Source organism: Lampetra fluviatilis, chromosome 53 (assembly GCF_964198595.1).
Source record: "Lampetra fluviatilis chromosome 53, kcLamFluv1.1, whole genome shotgun sequence".
Classification (NCBI taxonomy): Eukaryota; Metazoa; Chordata; class Hyperoartia; order Petromyzontiformes; family Petromyzontidae; genus Lampetra; species Lampetra fluviatilis.
In genome coordinates, this window is record NC_136327.1 from 9,229,106 (window position 1) to 9,246,691 (window position 17,586).

At 61.7% G+C, this 17,586-nt stretch overlaps 1 protein-coding gene across 3 annotated transcripts in view; it reads right to left on the reverse strand.

Annotated features, from left to right (window-relative positions):
- The window catches only part of LOC144949368 (uncharacterized), a 31,253-nt gene that overhangs the window by 10,227 nt on the left and 3,440 nt on the right, over positions 1-17,586 (reverse strand). For 2 of the 3 annotated variants that reach the window (XM_078879367.1, XM_078879366.1), the window contains exons 2-5: positions 8,031-8,147; positions 7,231-7,365; positions 6,656-7,006; positions 1,782-2,165 (exon numbers count right to left, since the gene is read on the reverse strand). In XM_078879367.1, coding sequence (XP_078735493.1) covers positions 1,782-2,165; positions 6,656-7,006; positions 7,231-7,365; positions 8,031-8,127 — 967 coding nt within the window. In that variant the 5' untranslated portion in view covers positions 8,128-8,147. The remainder of the gene's footprint in view (positions 1-1,781; positions 2,166-6,655; positions 7,007-7,230; positions 7,366-8,030; positions 8,148-17,586) is intronic. The other variant, XM_078879368.1, reaches the window with a different exon arrangement.

Consider the following 17,586-nt stretch of genomic DNA (forward strand, 5'->3'; position numbering starts at 1 on the left):
ACATTGGGGAAACCAAACGACACGTCTCAGACCGCATTCGTGAACATAAAGCTGATCTAAAACACGGTAGGACAAACACCTCAGCCGTGGCAGACCACTGTTACAACTCAGTGGGCTCACATGACATTGACTTCTCCAAGACGGAGGTTCTCTGCAAGCCATCTGGCTATCATGAGAGATTCGTTCATGAGGCGATCCACATATACAAACACAGAGACAATTTTAACCGAGAAGATGGATTCAGGCTTAGCAATCATTGGAAGGACGTAATAAACCATTTCGATACACATTAGGGTGAGTTGAATAATACATAGTGTTATATTAAAATGTATAAAGTATAGGGTGGTTTACAGCAATACAGTATATAATTTAATGTTGGGTTTATCTATGGCAGTATATAGTACTGTATATGCTAAGAGAATAAAGTTTAGATGGAAGTATATTATATACTTCTTACGACGTAGAATTGTAATTTATTATTTGTTGTTAGTAACTCAGCTTATTGTAGAGTATAGTAAGTATCAGTTTATATTTTAGTTTTTTATGTAGTTTTCACTTTGGTTTTCTACGTGGTTGTTTGGCAAATGCAGCTACATATCACTAACATTCCTCTCCTTTATTAACGCTGTTCCTTGCGCCCCCCCGTGGTGCTGTTGATCCTGCATAATGCATGGGCATAATGGGACTTTGAAACCCCTCCGCCCACCTCCTATGCATTGCCCATTGGTATGCTAAATTCCTCTTCATATGCACATTCTTTTGTTAAGGCGCTCCTCCTCGCTACACCTATATAAGCTCCTAGCTTGATAATGTTCTCATTCTTCGCCTGAGGACGGCTGCTTGCGTTGTGGCCGAAACGTCGTGAGAATTGTTTTATTATGTTTTATTTTTATTATTTTATTACTTCCCTTCTACGTGACTTTACCGAAAGAACCAAGAAGAAAAAAGGTAAACAAATCACTTTAAATAAATATACTTAAACGTTTATGACACCAGATAAGACTCCCTGAGCTCTGTAGCTCTTTGTCGACCTGGCTGCCACAAGTGACCGTGCAGGGAAGTGGCTTATCGCGTGGAAATTTATAGCAGCCAAATACTTTGAACAGATCAGCGTCATTAGCCTCATTCCCTGTGCTCGCAGCCCCCTGCGACGAATGGAGGCTGCACCGCGCACGCATCTCTCACAAATGCCCTCTCGGTCATTCACGACGGCACGATCACCCGGACGAGCACCGGTGCCGTCCATCACCCGGACGAGCACCGCCAGAGCGGATTTCCATCTCCCCAGATCCCACCGCTCGTCTCCTGTAGAGGGATCCTGAGTAACCGCAGCATCAGGAAAGACAGGTGATGGACGAACAGTCACCTACAAGAAGTGGAACCCTGAGTAACCACAGCAACGGGGAGCGCGCGGCCCCCCTCGACGCTCATGCCAGGACCGGGATGACACTGACACCGCCGACAGCGTCGCAGGGCTGCGGTCGCAGCTCGCGGTCGCAGCTCGCGATGGCAACTCGCGATGGCAACTCGCGATCGCACGTTGGTTATAAATGCGGAGGGAAAAACCGGAGGACCCGCAGAAAATCCACGCGACCGCGGGAAAAGAGAGAGAGAGAGACACAAACTCCAAATGTACAGCAGGTTGGGATCGAACCCACGACCTCTTGCACACAAGGGGATCGCCGCCTGTGATCGCAACTCACGGCCGCAGCTCACAGCGGGGAGAGGCGAGAGAGCGCGTCGGCGGTGGCGCCGGGTGGAGATGGCGGGCACACACGTACCTTCCGTCTTAGCGCTTGTTTTAGAGCTCGAACTCGTTCTAAGGGCACATGGGCATCCTCGCAGGATGGCGTCCATTTCCGGATAGAACCTAAACTTGATCCAACTCCCCGCGTCGGCTGCGGCGGCGTCGTCGCGTCCGTCCGCCTGCTTCGCGGCAATGTACCTCGACTTCAGGGTCTTCCACTTGCAGCGCGCCACCTGCCAGCTCTTGTGCACCCCGTGGGCGGACATCTCGCGCTGGATCTTCTTGAACATCGCCGCGTTGCGCTGCCTCTTCCCGTCGAGGACGGGCCCGGCGTCAAAGTCTTGAACGAGCCTCAAAAAGATCCTCGTCTCGGCGTCAGACCACCAGACGCGCGTCTTCGTGACCGCGGCCAAGCCCCCTGCACAGCGAGGCAGAGAGCGGCGCTCAGTGAACCGTCGCGGGGGAGGGGAAAATAAAAATATTGGGGGGGGGGGGGGGGGGTGGGGGGTAAAAATTGAAAGCGACAAAAGCTGCTGGATGGAGCCGGCAAGGAGTCGCTCCCCCCCCCCTCCCAGCGAGGGAGCGCGCGTCTGGCTCCCGATTTCAAATGGACGGGACGGGAGTGGATTTCCGGCGGATGCTGCTCTCTCATGAAATCGTGGGTGGGTGACGTCCACACAACCGAGCGACAATGTGCGCTCGCCAGGAGAAGCAAACAACACGGATCGTCTCCCCGAGATGCCCTGCAGCACCACACGACGCACTCCTCGAGGTTTGGCAATGCCCACGCCGCAGAAGCGGTGGCCTGTGCAGAATATTGGGAAGACGACCGTATCGGTTGGACAGGAGACACGACGCAAGAGGAGGGGGGGGGGAAAGAAATCGCCCTCATTCTACCGTCGCGCTCACGCTCTCCTCACCGAGCCCGCAGGTGCCCCCCCCCTCCAAACCCCTCCCCCCTCTGCGGTTGACCTACCCGGTGCCGTTGAACGCCGCCTCTCTTTTTCCACGGTCACCCCTGACGCAAAATCCCGGCGGTTTGTTGGGAGAAGGGGGTGGGGGGGAGTGGAGTGGGGAGGGGCCGACACGTCGCTCGTTGTCGTCGTCGTCGTCGCCTCTTGGAGAGGTCACTGTGCAGTTTAAAGGCTCCGTAGCTCCGAGGCCCACTGGGTGGGTTGGCGCAGCATCGCTCGCTGGCGGTTCCACGTGGGGAAATTAGCGGCGGCGTTTTTTCTTTTCTTTTTGAGGCTTTTCAGCAAAAGCCTGCTGCCGATCGCTGCAAAAGTCAAAACCAAAATAAATAAAAACTGCTTGGAGACTGTTGTCAAAGATAATTACAATTACTCCGACGACCAGATATCAAATCTTACCGAGCTCTCACCATTGGCGAAATGTCACCACGTTGGAGACGTTCAGTGTAGGAAAGGAAACTCCTCAAACGCCGACGGTGGCGCGGCAGCGATTTGACTTCTGCGGCTGGGAAAAGATGTCTGGGTCCGGCCGATTGACACCCCAAACCCGCGGGGGCGTCTTCATCATTCCGCAAGAGCCAGTCTCTTCTTCTAAGTCCACTCCAAGTGAGAGGTCGTCCGGGTGAAATGACCTCAGGCACGCACACATGCACGTTGCAGCTGTCGCCAGGCAGAACTTGGGCAAATGAGGGTTGAACGACGGAAGAAATGGGGACGACGGAACCGGAGGAAGTTTATGACTGATGAAGACGGATGCTCGTCTGCTGGCAGTGCATTTCAACATCTATGATGCGATCAATGCCTCCCATCATGGCACTTGGAACAAGACGGCTCGGACACCTCGTGTCCCCTGCGGCCACGTACGTACCAGCGACATAAACAACGAACGTAACGCGGCGTCAGAGGTCATCGGAGGGCGAGTTCACCACGCTGCAAGCGCGACTCTGTGGCTCCGCGCGAGCCGCGTCTACCCCTGCAATCCACTCCGACCCCAAACGGACCTCGGCGAGGAAGACCCCCGCACGAACGCCTAGACGTACGTCCCTCCGGACGAATCCTCGAAAGCACGAACCCTCGACGGTGGCCGCTCCCCTACGTACGGGGGCGGCGATGCCATCGCGAGGACACCCGACTGCCCCACCTCGGATGTCCGGCACGGAACCATGTGGAGCCCGAGGCCACCGGCGAGACTCGGGCCCATCCCTTCGTCTCTCACGCCGAGGTCGAGTCGGCCCCTCTCCTGCACCTGCGGCGAAGCGAGTCAGCAGCTGCTTCCCCGGTCAGGTTCAACCTGCCGCGGATAAGCGACGGCGAACTCGCCGGCTCCGCTGGCTCACGACTCGCGAGTGGAGGCTCCTCACGACTCGCGCGTGACGGCTCCACCTCCCCGCAGCCAACGGTCCCTGCACGCTGAGCGGACGCAGCGCGGGTATCTCCGCCGCTGCTCTGTTACCGCCATCTGCCGTCACTCAGCTCGCCTCCAATGGGTCAGACAATTTAAGTGATTAGTTTACCTTTCCTATACTTTGCACTACTATTGTGTAGTCTGTTATTGTAACGTTCTGATCCGCACCTACAGGACATCTGTGAAAAAGATCTTCATAGCTCAGCGGATTCCTCCTGCAGTATAAATAAATATTCAGATTCTGAATTACAATTGGGTAATTTGTAGGTAATTTTTACAATATTGGGATGTCTTGGCCTATACCAGTTACATTGTATGTGTGTGTGCCGAGCGGTAGTGTAGCAGTTAACTCGCTGCGCTACGAACCTGGCGACTCGAGTTCGATTCCCACTCACGGCCAACACCAGTGACAATTATCTGAACCAGTCCTGGGCCACCCCTAGGTCGACTCAGACTCAAATAACTGCCTGGTGTTGTGTGTAAAAAAAGGCAGCCGGGCGTGTTGTTGGCCACCCACCCCCTCGTGTGCCGCTAGCAGCACTTACCCCAAAAGTCTGTGAAGGCTATACGGGGGGGGGGAATCTTTGGAAACTGACACGAACCCAGGCCCTCCTCTCTGCACCTCCGACGCGATTCCCTCCGCAAGCACCTCGCCCCGCGCAGCAGATCGCCAGCCGCGCGCTAACCGCCGCGTGCTAACCGCCGCGCACCAATCGCCACCTCGGCTCGGTGGTGACCGGCGCAGCATAGCGCTCCGCTACGACGCCGACACCGGGGAACCTCGCGTCCGATTAACCGGAGAGGACGTGGCACCTCCTGACCCCAGCGTGCGATGCGTGGGGCCGCACGGATGGAGCTCTGTGCCGGCCAGGAGACTCGCGAAAGCGCGCAAGGCAATCGATCGATGCGGGGGCAAGGCCCTGGTGGCCGATCCACCGAGACGTTTGCCGTACGGGTTGCACGCGTGTACCCTATGTCCAACCGTGCTAATCGGGGGTGAGACCCGGGCACAGCGCTTGGGCCCGCCTGTCGGCATGCGAGTGCGACGCATTCGTGGGTCACAGACACCAGGCAGCCAGGCTACCGGACCAGTGCGAGATCTGCCGCTCCCTCACTTCGTGGTTTTTGGCTCAAATCCCCTCTGGCCTCTTTATATTCCGTCCTTGATTAAGAGCTCCCATCTCTCGCACGTGCAGGTTGGCGATGCCCACACGAGTTGGCGCTGTTTCTGCGCCAACTGCCGGCGTTAATCGAGTGGTGCACCAATGCGTTCGGCTACTCAAGCGTCTACAAAAGCTCGGATTTATTTCGTTTCATTCACCAAGGCCCTCTGTGGATCTTTCTCGCAAAAACAGCTCGAGGCTGAACGTCTCTCACCCGCGTCCACAAATCCAATCGAGGGCGGACACCAAACGAGCGCCGCCGTCAGGCCCTGGGGTCAGCAAACCAAAACAATTCGGTAAAAACTCAACACTTCAATATCCGCAATGCAACGTGGTGAATACGAGACGGCGGTCGTCAATAAATAACGTAACGAAGCGGCCCTTGAAGAGCCGCACGCTGCCGATCCCCCGTTCAAGTACAAAGCGGAGCACGGCTCAAGTCGTCCGACGGCCACGGCGATCGCGTCGGAGGAGGGGGAGGTCACGGCACGAGATCCTTCAGAGCATCTGCTCTGAGAACCGTCACGGTGGGTTGGGGAGGACGACGAACAATCTGAGTGTGGACACCGCGTGGACACCGCGAGAAACACCGCGGGAGACACCGTGGGAGATACCGCGTGGAGACACCGTGTGGACACCACAGGAGACACCGTGTGGACACCACAGGAGACACCGCGTGGAGACACCGTGTGGACACCACAGGAGACACCGTGTGGACACCACAGGAGACACCGTGTGGAAATTGCGTGGAGATACCGCGGGAGAGACCGCAGGAGACACCGCAGGAGACACCGCAGGAGACACCGCGGGAGGCACCGGCGAGCGGCACAGAGCGCTTGAGTTTGCGTTCCCCAAGGAGGACCGCTCCGAGAAGCTCAACCAAAACCGCGTCCTTCTCGCGCGCGATCCGTCGGCCAGAAAGCATCGCCAGCGGACAGAATCCACTCCCGCGGAGAGCAGAGGGTAACCTCGGCTACCAACATTCAGTTTCACGTCCCCCACACGACGCTCTCCCACCGCGGTTCCCTGATCAGCAGGAACGAGGTCCCGACAGTGAATCACGTTGTTGACGGCTGCCACAATTTAGCAATTTCGATACAAATTTCGCGGCGAGGATTGCTTTCAAACTCACCGGGCGGGTCGAGCTCAAACAATCGCAATCGGCGTGACATCACAACGCTCGTGCACCACGTGACAGTTCGATTCGCTCGACCTTGTCGGGCGGTGGAAAGGGGCTCTCATGGACAGAAATTTGGCAGCGCGCGTCCTCGGAGGCACGGCCCGCGCGGTGCCGTGTCGCTGTGACGTCATCGCCGCCGCTCGGCCGACGGGCGGGGAGCAAGAGAGAAAGCGCGAGAAGCGGACGTACCCTGGAGGTGAGCGCTCGCCCTCAGGGCGTTGGGCCGTCCGCCCAGGATCTTGTCCATGTCGGAGTAGAAGCGGAAGTTGGTCCAGGTGCCCGCGCCGTTGCGGCCCATCGCGCGCTTGGCCGCGATGTACTTGGCCTTCAGGGCCTTCCACTTCCAGCGGGCGGCCTCCCAGTTCTTCTCGACGCCGCGCAGCGACAGCTCGCGCTGGATCTTCTTGAAGACGGCGGCATTGCGCTGGCGCTTGCCGTCGAGGATGGTGCCCACGTTGATGTCCTGGATGAGCTTCAGCAGGACCCTGGTCTCCGCGTCGGACCACCACACGCGCGTCTTTGTGACCGCGCCCAAGGTGTCTGCACGAGCCGGGAGGGGACAGGGAAAGAGGGAGGGGCGCTCTGTTAAACCGTTACCGACGCAAGACGGAATCGCGCTGGATGAACAGAGAAGAGCGAGGAAGGCGAGGAGGGCGAAAAGGAAGGTGAGGTATGGTGAGGGTGAGGAATGGTGAGGAACGGTGAGGTACGGTGAGGAGGGTGATGTGTGGTGAGGGTGCGGTGTGTGGTGCACCAACCCGCACCATCCCACAGCGGGCTGCCGCCATCGTTGGTGTCCTCCAGCTCCACCTCCACCTCCGCCCACGCAGGCCGCACCACTCCGCCGCCCCGACAGGCCTCCACCTCGTCCGGCCTCGTGTAGCCTTGGTGGTGGTCTTCTGCAGCACACCGCGCGGCACAGCATACGGTATGCCGCACACGCGCCGCGCCTCCCGATTGGCACGATTGGCTACGTACGGTGCGCGAAAGACGTTCAACATGCGTATGTACAAAGACAAAGATCCCCCGTGTAACCTTGACAGACTGTTGGGGCAAGTGCAGTTCGCGAGCACCTATGAAGGCCGGGTACGGTACGCATGGGGGTAGGTGGCAAGCACCACGCCCGACCGCCTTTGTCTCCCCAGTGGCGATGTTTTTACATACCGCACCAGGTACTCGTTTGCGGCCTAGGTGAGGCCCTAGGTCGACTCATCACTGGTGTTGGCCACCAGCAGGAATCAAACTCCGGCCACCAGGTTCGTAGCGCAGCACGCTAACCACTGCGCCACCGTTCCCCACATACACCATACGTACCGCACATCACACACACCACATGCATCGCACGCCACACAGCACATACCAGACGTAACACACCACATAACACACACCAACCACACACCACGTACCATACATCACACATCACGCAATGCACACCACAACAACCGCACAGCACACACCAAGAGGACGTCTCCCGTGCATTCGTTCTTTGTCCGTCGTCGCAAGTAAAACCTCGTGGACGTTAGCCATCGAGTGCCGAATCACAGGGAACTTTGCAAACGATTACCCGAGGAATCCTTCTCGATTTTCACCGTGATTTCGGGCCACATCTCGCCGTCGCCGCACGTCCCTTTGGCCTGCTGCACGAACAGCTCCTCAGACATCCCAGCAGGAACGGTTCAGCCTGCGGGAATATTAGCAAGGGGTGGTCAGCATCGCAGCTCAACACGACTATTTTTTTTTTTTTACCAGGCAAGGCTCCACTAAGCTGCTATATCGCTCTCTTTTTCAGAAGCAACCTGGCTCACACAAATGATAGCTCAACCAAGTGGCTTATCGTCATGTGGAAATTTATCGCAGTCAATTGGGTAGGGCAAGACCAGAGGACCCGGAGAAAAATCCACGCAACCACGGAGAGAGAGGTGCAAAATCCTAATATACAGCAGGCGTCCGGGACCTCCTGCATACCAAGCGAGGGAGTCAACATCTGCTCGCCACTGAGGTGCCCTACTCAGGTGGACTAGAATCCCCTAACAGCGGAGGCCAGAGAGCAACAGTGAGATGCATAGTCGGTTTTTGTGCAAGGCCACCACGTCATGAATGAATGATCGGACAAATTTGTGTGGCTAAGAACCCTCCACCACCTGATGTGGTCAAACACGCGGGACCGTCGCGCGGTGCACAAGCGTCTCCAGTGTGTCGTGTGCTCTGCAGCGTGTCGTGTGCTCTCAAGCGTGCCGTGTGCTCTCCAGCGTGCCGTGTGCTCTGCAGCGTGTCGTGTGCTCTGCAGCGTGTCGTGTGCTCTGCAGCGTGTCGTGTGCTCTGCAGCGTGTCGTGTGCTCTGCAGCGTGTCGTGTGCTCTGCAGCGTGTCGTGTGCTCTGCAGCGTGCCGTGTGCTCTGCAGCGTGTCGTGTGCTCTCCAGCGTGTCGTGTGCTCTGCAGCGTGTCGTGTGCTCTCCAGCGTGTCGTGTGCTCTCCAGCGTGTCGTGTGCTCTCCAGCGTGTCGTGTGCTCTGCAGCGTGTCGTGTGCTCTCCAGCGTGTCGTGTGCTCTGCAGCGTGTCGTGTGCTCTGCAGCGTGTCGTGTGCTCTCCAGCGTGTCGTGTGCTCTGCAGCGTGTCGTGTGCTCTCCAACGTGTCGTGTGCTCTGCAGCGTGTCGTGTGCTCTGCAGCGTGTCGTGTGCTCTGCAGCGTGTCGTGTGCTCTCCAGCGTGTCGTGTGCTCTGCAGCGTGCCGTGTGCTCTCCAGCGTGTCGTGTGCTCTCCAGCGTGTCGTGTGCTCTCCAGCGTGTCGTGTGCTCTGCAGCGTGTCGTGTGCTCTGCAGCGTGTCGTGTGCTCTCCAGTGTGTCGTGTGCTCTCCAGCGTGTCGTGTGTTCTGCAGTGTGTCATGTGCTCTGCAGCGTGTCGTGTGCTCTGCAGCGTGTCGTGTGCTCTGCAGCGTGTCGTGTGCTCTCCAGTGTGTCGTGTGCTCTCCAGCGTGTCGTGTGCTCTGCAGCGAGTCGTGTGCTCTGCAGTGTGTCGTGTGCTCTGCAGTGTGTCGTGTGCTCTGCAGCGTGTCGTGTGCCTGCAGCGTGTCGTGTGCTCTGCAGCGAGTCGTGTGCTCTGCAGCGTGTCGTGTGCTCTGCAGTGTGTCGTGTGCTCTGCAGTGTGTCGTGTGCTCTCCAGCGTGTCATGTGCTCTGCAGCGTGTCGTGTGCTCTGCAGCGAGTCGTGTGCTCTGCAGTGTGTCGTGTGCTCTGCAGCGTGTCGTGTGCCTGCAGCGTGTCGTGTGCTCTGCAGCGAGTCGTGTGCTCTGCAGCGTGTCGTGTGCTCTGCAGTGTGTCGTGTGCTCTGCAGTGTGTCGTGTGCTCTGCAGTGTGTCGTGTGCTCTCCAGCGTGTCGTGTGCTCTGAAGCGTGTCGTGTGCTCTGCAGCATGTCGTGCGCTCTGCAGCGTGTCGTGTGCTCTGCAGCATGTCGTGTGCTCTGCAGTGTGTCGTGTGCTCTGCAGTGTGTCGTGTGCTCTGCAGCGTGTCGTGCGCTCTGCAGCGTGTCGTGTGCTCTGCAGTGTGTCGTGTGCTCTCCAGCGTGTCGTGTGCTCTCCAGCGTGTCATGTGCTCTGCAGCGTGTCGTGTGTCACTCACTAGGGGGGTGACGCTGGGGGTGTCTCTCACTCAGGGGGGTGACGCTGGGGGTGTCACTCACTCAGGGGAGTGACGCTGGGGGTGTCACTCACTCAGGGGAGTGACGCTGGGGGTCTCTCACTCAGGGGGGTGACGCTGGGGGTGTCACTCACTCAGGGGAGTGACGCTGGGGGTGTCACTAACTCAGGGGGGTGACGCTGCGGGTGTCACTCACTCAGGGGGGTGACGCTGGGGGTGTCACTCACTCAGGGGAGTGACGCTTGGGGGTCTCTCACTCAGGGGGGTGACGCTGGGGGTGTCTCTCACTCGGGGGGGTGACGCTGGGGGTGTCTCTCACTCGGGGAGGTGACGCTGGGGGTGTCACTCACTCGGGGGGGGTGACGCTGGGGGTGTCACTTACTCGGGGGGGTGACACTGGGGGTGTCACTCACTCGGGGGGTGACGCTGGAGGTGTCACTCACTCAGGGAGGTGACGCTGGGGGTGTCACTCACTCGGGGGGGTGACGCTGGGGGTGTCTCTCACTCAGGGGGGTGACGCTGGGGGTGTCTCTCACTCAGGGGGGTGACGCTGGGGGTGTCTCTCACTCAGGGGGGTGATGCTGGGGGTGTCACTCACTCAGGGGGGTGACGCTGGGGGTGTCTCTCACTCGGGGGGGTGACGCTGGGGGTGTCTCTCACTCGGGGGGGTGACGCTGGGGGTGTCTCTCACTCAGGGGGGTGATGCTGGGGGTGTCACTCACTCAGGGGGGTGACGCTGGGGGTGTCTCTCACTCAGGGGGGTGACGCTGGGGGTGTCTCTCACTCGGGGGGGTGACGCTGGGGGTGTCTCTCACTCGGGGGGGTGACGCTGGGGGTGTCTCTCACTCAGGGGGGTGACGCTGGGGGTGTCTCTCACTCAGGGGGGTGACGCTGGGGGTGTCTCTCACTCAGGGGGGTGACGCTGGGGGTGTCACTCACTCAGGGGGGTGACGCTGGGGGTGTCTCTCACTCGGGGGGGTGACGCTGGGGGTGTCTCTCACTCGGGGGGGTGACGCTGGGGGTGTCACTCACTCGGGGGGGTGACGCTGGGAGTGTCACTTACTCGGGGGGGTGACGCTGGGGGTGTCACTCACTAGGGGGGTGACGCTGGGGGTGTCTGTCACTCAGGGGGGTGACGCTGGGGGTGTCACTCACTCGGGGGGTGACGCTGAGGGTGTCTCTCACTCGGGGGAGTGACGCTGGGGGTGTCTCTCACTCGGGGGGGTGACGCTGGGGGTGTCACTAACTCAGGGGGGTGACGCTGGGGGTGTCTCTCACTCAGGGGAGTGACGCTGGGGGTGTCTCTCACTCAGGGGGGTGACGCTGGGGGTGTCACTCACTCAGGGGGGTGACGCTGGGGGTGTCTCTCACTCGGGGGGGTGACGCTGGGGGTGTCTCTCACTCGGGGGGGTGACGCTGGGGGTGTCACTCACTCGGGGGGGTGACGCTGGGAGTGTCACTTACTCGGGGGGGTGACGCTGGGGGTGTCACTCACTAGGGGGGTGACGCTGGGGGTGTCTGTCACTCAGGGGGGTGACGCTGGGGGTGTCACTCACTCAGGGGAGTGACGCTGGGGGTGTCACTAACTCAGGGGGGTGACGCTGCGGGTGTCACTCACTCAGGGGGGTGACGCTGGGGGTGTCACTCACTCAGGGGAGTGACGCTTGGGGGTCTCTCACTCAGGGGGGTGACGCTGGGGGTGTCTCTCACTCGGGGGGGTGACGCTGGGGGTGTCTCTCACTCGGGGAGGTGACGCTGGGGGTGTCACTCACTCGGGGGGGGTGACGCTGGGGGTGTCACTTACTCGGGGGGGTGACACTGGGGGTGTCACTCACTCGGGGGGTGACGCTGGAGGTGTCACTCACTCAGGGAGGTGACGCTGGGGGTGTCACTCACTCGGGGGGGTGACGCTGGGGGTGTCTCTCACTCAGGGGGGTGACGCTGGGGGTGTCTCTCACTCAGGGGGGTGACGCTGGGGGTGTCTCTCACTCAGGGGGGTGATGCTGGGGGTGTCACTCACTCAGGGGGGTGACGCTGGGGGTGTCTCTCACTCGGGGGGGTGACGCTGGGGGTGTCTCTCACTCGGGGGGGTGACGCTGGGGGTGTCTCTCACTCAGGGGGGTGATGCTGGGGGTGTCACTCACTCAGGGGGGTGACGCTGGGGGTGTCTCTCACTCGGGGGGGTGACGCTGGGGGTGTCTCTCACTCGGGGGGGTGACGCTGGGGGTGTCACTCACTCGGGGGGGTGACGCTGGGAGTGTCACTTACTCGGGGGGGTGACGCTGGGGGTGTCACTCACTAGGGGGGTGACGCTGGGGGTGTCTGTCACTCAGGGGGGTGACGCTGGGGGTGTCACTCACTCGGGGGGTGACGCTGAGGGTGTCTCTCACTCGGGAAAGTGACGCTGGGGGTGTCTCTCACTCGGGGGGGTGACGCTGGGGGTGTCACTAACTCAGGGGGGTGACGCTGGGGGTGTCTCTCACTCAGGGGAGTGACGCTGGGGGTGTCTCTCACTCAGGGGAGTGACGCTGGGGGTGTCACTCACTCAGGGGAGTGACGCTGGGGGTGTCTCTCACTCAGGGAGTGACGCTGGGGGTGTCTCTCACTCAGGGGAGTGACGCTGGGGGTGTCTCTCACTCAGGGGGGTGACGCTGGGGGTGTCTCTCACTCAGGGGAGTGACGCTGGGGGTGTCTCTCACTCAGGGGAGTGACGCTGGGGGTGTCACTCACTCAGGGGGGTGACGCTGGGGGTGTCACTGACTCAGGGGAGTGACGCTGGGGGTGTCTCTCACTCAGGGGGGTGACGCTGGGGGTGTCTCTCACTCAGGGGGGTGACGCTGGGGGTGTCACTCAGGGGGGTGACGCTGGGGGTGTCTCTCACTCAGGGGGGTGACGCTGGGGGTGTCTCTCACTCAGGGGAGTGACGCTGGGGGTGTCTCTAACTCAGGGGGGTGACGCTGGGGGTGTCACTCACTAGGGGGGTGTCGCTGGGGGTGTCTCTCACTCAGGGGGGTGACGCTGGGGGTGTCACTCACTCGGGGGGGTGACGCTGGGGGTGTCTCTCACTCGGGGGTTGACGCTGGGGGTGTCACTCACTCGGGGGGGTGACGCTGGGAGTGTCACTTACTCGGGGGGGTGACGCTGGGGGTGTCACTCACTAGGGGGGTGACGCTGGGGGTGTCTGTCACTCAGGGGGGTGACGCTGGGGGTGTCACTCACTCGGGGGGTGACGCTGAGGGTGTCTCTCACTCGGGGGAGTGACGCTGGGGGTGTCTCTCACTCGGGGGAGTGACGCTGGGGGTCTCTCACTCAGGGGGGTGACGCTGGGGGTGTCTCTCACTCAGGGGGGTGACGCTGGGGGTGTCTCTCACTCAGGGGGGTGACGCTGGGGGTGTCTCTCACTCGGGGGGGTGACGCTGGGGGTGTCACTCACTCGGGGGGGTGACGCTGGGAGTGTCACTTACTCGGGGGGGTGACGCTGGGGGTCTCACTCACTAGGGGGGTGACGCTGGGGGTGTCTGTCACTCAGGGGGGTGACGCTGGGGGTGTCACTCACTCGGGGGGTGACGCTGAGGGTGTCTCTCACTCGGGGGAGTGACGCTGGGGGTGTCTCTCACTCGGGGGAGTGACGCTGGGGGTGTCTCTCACTCAGGGGGGTGACGCTGGGGGTGTCTCTCACGCAGAGGAGTGACGCTGGGGGTGTCTCTCACTCAGGGGGGTGACGCTGGGGGTGTCTCTCACTCAGGGGGGTGACGCTGGGGGTGTCACTCACTCGGGGGGTGACGCTGAGGGTGTCTCTCACTCGGGGGAGTGACGCTGGGGGTGTCTCTCACTCGGGGGAGTGACGCTGGGGGTGTCTCTCACTCAGGGGGGTGACGCTGGGGGTGTCTCTCACGCAGAGGAGTGACGCTGGGGGTGTCTCTCACTCAGGGGGGTGACGCTGGGGGTGTCTCTCACTCAGGGGGGTGACGCTGGGGGTGTCTCTCACTCAGGGGGGTGACGCTGGGGGTGTCTCTCACTCAGGGGAGTGACGCTAGGGGTGTCTCTCATTCAGGGGAGTGACGCTGGGGGTGTCTCTCACTCAGGGGGGTGACGCTGGGGGTGTCTCTCACTCAGGGGGGTGACGCTGGGGGTGTCACTCACTCAGCGGGGTGACGCTGGGGGTGTCTCTCACTCAGGGGGGTGACGCTGGGGGTGTCTCTCACTCAGGGGGGTGACGCTGGGGGTGTCTCAGTCAGAGGGGTGTCTCTCACTCAGGGGAGTGACGCTGGGGGTGTCACTCACTAGGGGGGTGACGCTGGGGGTGTCTCAGTCAGAGGGGTGTCTCTAACTCAGGGGGGTGACGCTGGGGGTGTCACTCACTAGGGGGGTGACGCTGGGGGTGTCTCTCACTCGGGGGGGTGACGCTGGGGGTGTCTCTCACTCGGGGGGGTGACGCTGGGGGTGTCACTCACTCGGGGGGGTGACGCTGGGAGTGTCACTTACTCGGGGGGGTGACGCTGGGGGTGTCACTCACTAGGGGGGTGACGCTGGGGGTGTCTGTCACTCAGGGGGGTGACGCTGGGGGTGTCACTCACTCGGGGGGTGACGCTGAGGGTGTCTCTCACTCGGGGGAGTGACGCTGGGGGTGTCTCTCACTCGGGGGGGTGACGCTGGGGGTGTCACTAACTCAGGGGGGTGACGCTGGGGGTGTCTCTCACTCAGGGGAGTGACGCTGGGGGTGTCTCTCACTCAGGGGGGTGACGCTGGGGGTGTCACTCACTCAGGGGGGTGACGCTGGGGGTGTCTCTCACTCGGGGGGGTGACGCTGGGGGTGTCTCTCACTCGGGGGGGTGACGCTGGGGGTGTCACTCACTCGGGGGGGTGACGCTGGGAGTGTCACTTACTCGGGGGGGTGACGCTGGGGGTGTCACTCACTAGGGGGGTGACGCTGGGGGTGTCTGTCACTCAGGGGGGTGACGCTGGGGGTGTCACTCACTCGGGGGGTGACGCTGAGGGTGTCTCTCACTCGGGGGAGTGACGCTGGGGGTGTCTCTCACTCGGGGGGGTGACGCTGGGGGTGTCACTAACTCAGGGGGGTGACGCTGGGGGTGTCTCTCACTCAGGGGAGTGACGCTGGGGGTGTCTCTCACTCAGGGGAGTGACGCTGGGGGTGTCACTCACTCAGGGGAGTGACGCTGGGGGTGTCTCTCACTCAGGGAGTGACGCTGGGGGTGTCTCTCACTCAGGGGGGTGACGCTGGGGGTGTCTCTCACTCAGGGGAGTGACGCTGGGGGTGTCTCTTACTCAGGGGAGTGACGCTGGGGGTGTCACTCACTCAGGGGGGTGACGCTGGGGGTGTCTCTCACTCAGGGGAGTGACGCTGGGGGTGTCTCTCACTCAGGGGAGTGACGCTGGGGGTGTCACTCACTCAGGGGGGTGACGCTGGGGGTGTCACTGACTCAGGGGAGTGACGCTGGGGGTGTCTCTCACTCAGGGGGGTGACGCTGGGGGTGTCTCTCACTCAGGGGGGTGACGCTGGGGGTGTCACTCAGGGGGGTGACGCTGGGGGTGTCTCTCACTCAGGGGGGTGACGCTGGGGGTGTCTCTCACTCAGGGGAGTGACGCTGGGGGTGTCTCTAACTCAGGGGGGTGACGCTGGGGGTGTCACTCACTAGGGGGGTGTCGCTGGGGGTGTCTCTCACTCAGGGGGGTGACGCTGGGGGTGTCACTCACTCGGGGGGGTGACGCTGGGGGTGTCTCTCACTCGGGGGTTGACGCTGGGGGTGTCACTCACTCGGGGGGGTGACGCTGGGAGTGTCACTTACTCGGGGGGGTGACGCTGGGGGTGTCACTCACTAGGGGGGTGACGCTGGGGGTGTCTGTCACTCAGGGGGGTGACGCTGGGGGTGTCACTCACTCGGGGGGTGACGCTGAGGGTGTCTCTCACTCGGGGGAGTGACGCTGGGGGTGTCTCTCACTCGGGGGAGTGACGCTGGGGGTGTCTCTCACTCAGGGGGGTGACGCTGGGGGTGTCTCTCACTCAGGGGGGTGACGCTGGGGGTGTCTCTCACTCAGGGGGGTGACGCTGGGGGTGTCTCTCACTCGGGGGGGTGACGCTGGGGGTGTCACTCACTCGGGGGGGTGACGCTGGGAGTGTCACTTACTCGGGGGGGTGACGCTGGGGGTCTCACTCACTAGGGGGGTGACGCTGGGGGTGTCTGTCACTCAGGGGGGTGACGCTGGGGGTGTCACTCACTCGGGGGGTGACGCTGAGGGTGTCTCTCACTCGGGGGAGTGACGCTGGGGGTGTCTCTCACTCGGGGGAGTGACGCTGGGGGTGTCTCTCACTCAGGGGGGTGACGCTGGGGGTGTCTCTCACGCAGAGGAGTGACGCTGGGGGTGTCTCTCACTCAGGGGGGTGACGCTGGGGGTGTCTCTCACTCAGGGGGGTGACGCTGGGGGTGTCTCTCACTCAGGGGGGTGACGCTGGGGGTGTCTCTCACTCAGGGGAGTGACGCTAGGGGTGTCTCTCATTCAGGGGAGTGACGCTGGGGGTGTCTCTCACTCAGGGGGGTGACGCTGGGGGTGTCTCTCACTCAGGGGGGTGACGCTGGGGGTGTCACTCACTCAGCGGGGTGACGCTGGGGGTGTCTCTCACTCAGGGGGGTGACGCTGGGGGTGTCTCTCACTCAGGGGGGTGACGCTGGGGGTGTCTCAGTCAGAGGGGTGTCTCTCACTCAGGGGAGTGACGCTGGGGGTGTCTCTAACTCAGGGGGGTGACGCTGGGGGTGTCACTCACTAGGGGGGTGTCGCTTGGGGTGTCACTCACTCAGGGGGGTGACGCTGGGGGTGTCTCTCACTCGGGGGGGTGACGCTGGGGGTGTCACTCACTCAGGGGGTGACGCTGGGGGTGTCACTCACTCAGGGGGGGTGACGCTGGGGGTGTCTCTCACTAGGGGGGGTGACGCTGGGGGTGTCTCTCACTAGGGGGGTGACGCTGGGGGTGTCACTCACTCAGGGGGGTGATGCTGGGGGTGTATCTCACTAGGGGGGTGACGCTAGGGGTGTCACTCACTCAGGGGGGGTGACGCTGGGGGTGTCTCTCACTCGGGGGGGTGACGCTGGGGGTGTCACTCACTAGGGGGGTGACGCTGGGGGTGTCTCTCACTAGGGGGGTGACGCTGGGAATGTCACTCACTCAGGGGAGTGTCGCTGGGGGTGTCACTCACTCAGGGGAGTGACGCTGGGGGTGTCTCTCACTCAGGGGAGTGACGCTGGGGGTGTCACTCACTCAGGGGGGTGACGCTGGGGGTGTCTCTCACTCAGGGGAGTGACGCTGGGGGTGTCTCTCACTCAGGGGAGTGACGCTGGGGGTGTCTCTCACTCAGGGAGTGACGCTGGGGGTGTCTCTCACTCAGGGGGGTGACGCTGGGGGTGTCTCTCACTCAGGGGAGTGACGCTGGGGGTGTCTCTCACTCAGGGGAGTGACGCTGGGGGTGTCACTC